This window comes from Chrysochloris asiatica, unplaced genomic scaffold (genome assembly GCF_000296735.1).
Source record: "Chrysochloris asiatica unplaced genomic scaffold, ChrAsi1.0 scaffold00118, whole genome shotgun sequence".
NCBI lineage: Eukaryota > Metazoa > Chordata > Mammalia > Afrosoricida > Chrysochloridae > Chrysochloris > Chrysochloris asiatica.
In genome coordinates, this window is record NW_006408636.1 from 2,312,189 (window position 1) to 2,316,729 (window position 4,541).

The window sequence follows — 4,541 nt, forward strand, 5'->3', positions numbered from 1 at the left end:
AATCAATGTAATGAAACAAGTTATATGAATGGTTGAATGTGAAATGATGATGTGCCCTGTAAACTTTCACTCAATCCACAATAAAAACATTAAAATAAATAAATAAATAAAAACCTGCTATTTCCAAGACCTTTGTCCCTGACCCATAGTTACCTACATCTGCCTTAAGAATATTGGGGATATATATACTCAAAAGAAAGTTTTAAGAATACAATGAATATTTGTTAATGACTTTGTCTTATTTTTCATGATCGATTTTCAATCAAGAAGATAAAAAATAAATTGTCACTCCACCAATCATTACCCTCCATACTTCTGAGTATATGCTTCAGCACAAAAGGTGAGCTTGCTTGTTGGGAATGTTTGCTGTTCTTTTACTCCAGGCCTCCTTTCAACCAGCAAAAAAAATAAAAATAAAAATGTACTCACAGTGGAAGGTGGGGATGGGTCCACAGCTGAGTCACTTGTGACCACTGAGAAAGCTAAACAGGTGAGGTTCCATACCCCTCCCCCCAGCTATAGCACTGTATTTACTACTTGGGGTCCAGGCTCCTAGTGCTAGGGAGTGGGTTGGTCTTTGTTCCACCCTCAAGTGGAATTCATTGGCATGTGAAATCATCTAACTAAAAGTTCTGAGCTTAGACTGACCCTGACCTAAACCATATGTCAGTACCTTTAAGAAAGTATCACTGGGGCAAAGGTGTTTTCATTAGAAAATAATTTGCCATGGGATTTATTTTTACTGCCCCACACTTATGTGAAGCAACCAGAGACCAGGATAAAACCATTACTCAATCCTTTAGGAGGCGCTGGGGCAATTCCTTGGTCAGCTTGATGTCACCTTGTCCCAGACACAGAAGCAAAACTTGTCCAACAGTGCAGGCAGTGTATCCCTTCAGAACAACCATTTGTCAAATAGGGGTGGTTGCAAAGTAAGAGAGTCCCTAGCACAGCTACAGATCCTTACCTATTATGTCACGGCCACTAAGGGGCAGACCCAACATTCTGATTGTGGCCACCACCATCCACTTCTACTGACCCTAATCTTTAAGTGTCTGAAAACCCATTTGTCGTCAATACCTGAACTGGGAGTCACCCTGAAACACCTCCTTTCCCCATAAATGAGGGGTCACCGGCTCAGAGAAACAAGCCTGCTACTTACTTCTCATGGCGCTGATAAGCGCACTGCCGTCTTTGATTACATCTTTGATGAATTTATTGGTCCTCTCCAACTCTTGCTCATAGCACTTGAGCCTCTCACGGAAATCTGGGCTGTCCAGGTAGCAATCACTGAACTCCAGCGGGGGATGCCCCATGGCTCTGATGGCGGAGGTCAGGACGGGGGAAGGGAGAGAAGAAAAAACAAAGACCCAGAGCATCAGTGGCATAGTAGGGGGATGAGATGGGGTGGTCTACACGGGGGATCCGTTTCAGAAGCTCACAGCCTCTTACCCTTTGGAAGACAGGTGCCTGTTCCGATGAGACTCTTGGGTAGAGTTAGCAGGTCAGTGTAAGAAAGCGGCCCAGCAGTCGCTTCAGGTGACCTAGAAAGGGAACTAAAGCAGTAGGATCTCAGCAGGGTGCTGCTTAGCTATCAGCATGCCCACTAGATTTCAGTTCCCCTGATAAGCAGCACAAGCCGCAGACTGGCTCGCCTCCAAAAACTGGCTGCTGGATCCTTCCTGAGCAACTGCAAATGTGACGCCTCGGCCTGCCCAGGGTGTAGGCAGGCTCGAGCTCTGGAATGGGTGCGGGCTCCAAGCTCCCTGCTCCTCACTCTCTAAGGATTTCCTTTGCCGAACTCCGTAGGCAGCCGAATTGCACTGTCCCCCTTCTCCTTCTAAAAGCCAGCACCTTCGCTCTGCCCCTGCGAAGCCTGAGTTCCACGCCCCAGCACTTAGTCTCCTTCTTCAATCTTCATTGCACCCTAGGGTTTCGTCACCAGGCTCCACCAGCTGCTAAATTCCCGATTCAAGGAAGCCGGATTGCTATCTGCATAGGCGCCAGAAGGGTTAAGTCCCAGTTGCCAAGAAACTTAGCCTTCCTCCGTCTTAACGTAGCCTTCCTCCGTCAACACCCAGTGGGAAGAGGAGGGCGATAGCACCACGCACAATAGCTGCAGTAGGTCCGCGCTTCCCTACGGAAACTGGGGAGCAGTCAGCGCCCTAGGACTCCAGCTGGAAAGCGTGGCAACCTGGGAGATGTAGTCTTTCCGTTTTCACTTCCCATAACTCCTCCCTGCAGTCTCCTTACAACCGCTCCTGGAAGGCCAATACAGCTGACTAGCATTCCCAGCCAATCTCAGGTTCATTAACTGGGCCTAGCTTCAAAGTGGGCCTGGCAGTGAAGTGCCTGGCATTAGAGTCTGCATGGAAAGCTTCAAAACTGGAGCAAAATCTCTAGGAGGAATCTCTGCCAGTTTCCACTTTTTGACTGTATTGTTTTTTTCTGTTTGCTTCCTCACTTTCCAGCCTACCTCTGGCCTACCAACTTCTTTTCCTCTTCCCTTTCCCATTTCTTCTGGGCTTAGCACTCTAATTCCCATGGCCCTTGAGCCTTAAGCATTCACACTAAAATCTTAGTAAGTTCAGACAGACTACCAAAGAAAGGGAGGCCCTTAATAAGAGTTAACTTATGCTACAATAGGACCACAAAGCATGGTTTTTGTGACCCAACTCACTGAATAAGCTGATGATTAAAACACATGATTTTCTATATGTAAGTGGAAAGACTAAGAAGAGGATGTTTTAAGTTGTCTTGAGTTTAACTAAACCTCTTGTCCATTGTAAAAGAATTTGGGCTGCTCTTGAAAGTTGTTGTTATTAAGTGCTGTCCAACACTGTATAGGGTTTCCAAGGAGCAGCTGGCGAGCCTGAACCACCAACCTTGCAGTTCAAACAACTTTGTAGTCTGACACATTAGCCCACAGCGCCACACCAGGACTCAGCTCTTGAAAGTAGCTGTGCTGAAATGAGGGGGGCTAACCCACTACTGTATATTGGATTCTGACTCATAGCTACCCCATAGGGCAAAGTAGAACTGTCCCATAGAGTTTACGAAGCAGACTGTCACGTATTTCTCTGACTGAGCAGCTGGTGAGTTCCAACCACAGATCTTTCAGTTAGCAGTCAAATGCTTTAACCATTGTACTACCAGGGCTCTAGGAGTAGCTAGAAATTTGAAAAACTGAAAAATAATGTGTTGCTGTTAGTTGTCGTCCAGTCAGCTCCTGTCTCTTGGCAATCCCATGCACAATGGGATACGGCTATGGTTAATCATAGGTTTTCATTGACTGACTTTTGGAAATGCACCTCTAGTCCTTTCATATGAAAAATAGCATATATAGTGAAACTGTAAAACGGTGTAACCACTGTGGAAAACAGTATGGCACTTTCTCAGAAGGTTGGAAATAGAAAACCTGATAAACTTATACACTTGGTATATATCCCCAATAAATAAGGGGTGTGACATGAATAGATATATGCATACCCATGTTCATTGCATCATTATTCACAATAGCAAAAAAGACAGAAACAAGCTAAATGTTCATCAGCAAAAGAATAGTTGAACAAACTTTGGTATGTACACACAACACTGATGAATAATAATGAATCTGCAAAACACCACACAACATGGAGGAACCTGGAGAACATTATGCTAAGTGAAATTAGTCAACCACAAAGAGAGAGATATAGTATGAAACCACCACTATAAAAAGTCAAGAAAATATTTTTATTCTATAATAACCATTCTATGATCAATACCAGGGGTGAGAGAGAAGGAAGAATTATTAACCAGATAAAATGTAGTCATGTGCTAACTTGGGTGACGGGGAAGGCAGTTAAAAAGAAAAGGAAGGGAAAAAAAAGAAAATTGTTGGTTTTTTCCCATGTTCTGGAAGAGAAACAATGTATATTTATTTAAAATATAGATAGATAGATAGATAGATAGATAGATAGATAGATAGATAGATATTAAAACTATAAATATAAAAAAATAGGATTTGATCAAGACAGGACACAATAAAGGGGGAAATTCATAAATTGGAAAGTAGTTCTGAGTAATTTATCCAGTATGCAATACAGAGAAAATAATTTTTAATTAAAGAGTAACAAATATGGAGAATAGATTGAGAGGTGGAGGTAAAGCAATATCTAAAGTTAATTAAAGAGTTTTCAAGAACTGAGGAAAGACACAAAAATCAGAGGGAAAGCAACCCTAGATACTCACAAGGATATTTAAAAATAAACCTACATTTAGACACACAGTAGCAACATCAGGATACAAATGTTTTTAAATTAAAAGAACATCAGGATACAAATGTTCTTAAATTAAAAGCACTAGAATAAATACAAATTAAATACAGAGGACTATAATCAGACTGACAGCCAATTTTTAAAAAGAAATAAAAGAGGAGGTACCTGGAACCATCAAGGGAGGAGAGCAGAGTGCAAGACCCTACCCAGAGAAGAAGTGATGCCAGAGATGGAGGCAGAGACTGAGCCCGGGGACTCTAGACCCAGAGAGGGAGAGGGGCTGTG

The 4,541-nt window shown here is 42.9% G+C and overlaps 1 protein-coding gene across 1 annotated transcript in view; it reads right to left on the reverse strand.

The window, feature by feature from the left end:
• Window positions 1–1,316, reverse strand: part of LOC102814344 (oligophrenin-1-like) — a 673,730-nt gene extending 672,414 nt beyond the window's left edge. The window contains exon 1 of the mRNA XM_006868550.1: window positions 1,163–1,316. Within this exon, the coding sequence (XP_006868612.1) occupies window positions 1,163–1,316 (154 nt within the window). The remainder of the gene's footprint in view (window positions 1–1,162) is intronic.
• Between the last annotated feature and the right edge of the window lie 3,225 nt (window positions 1,317–4,541).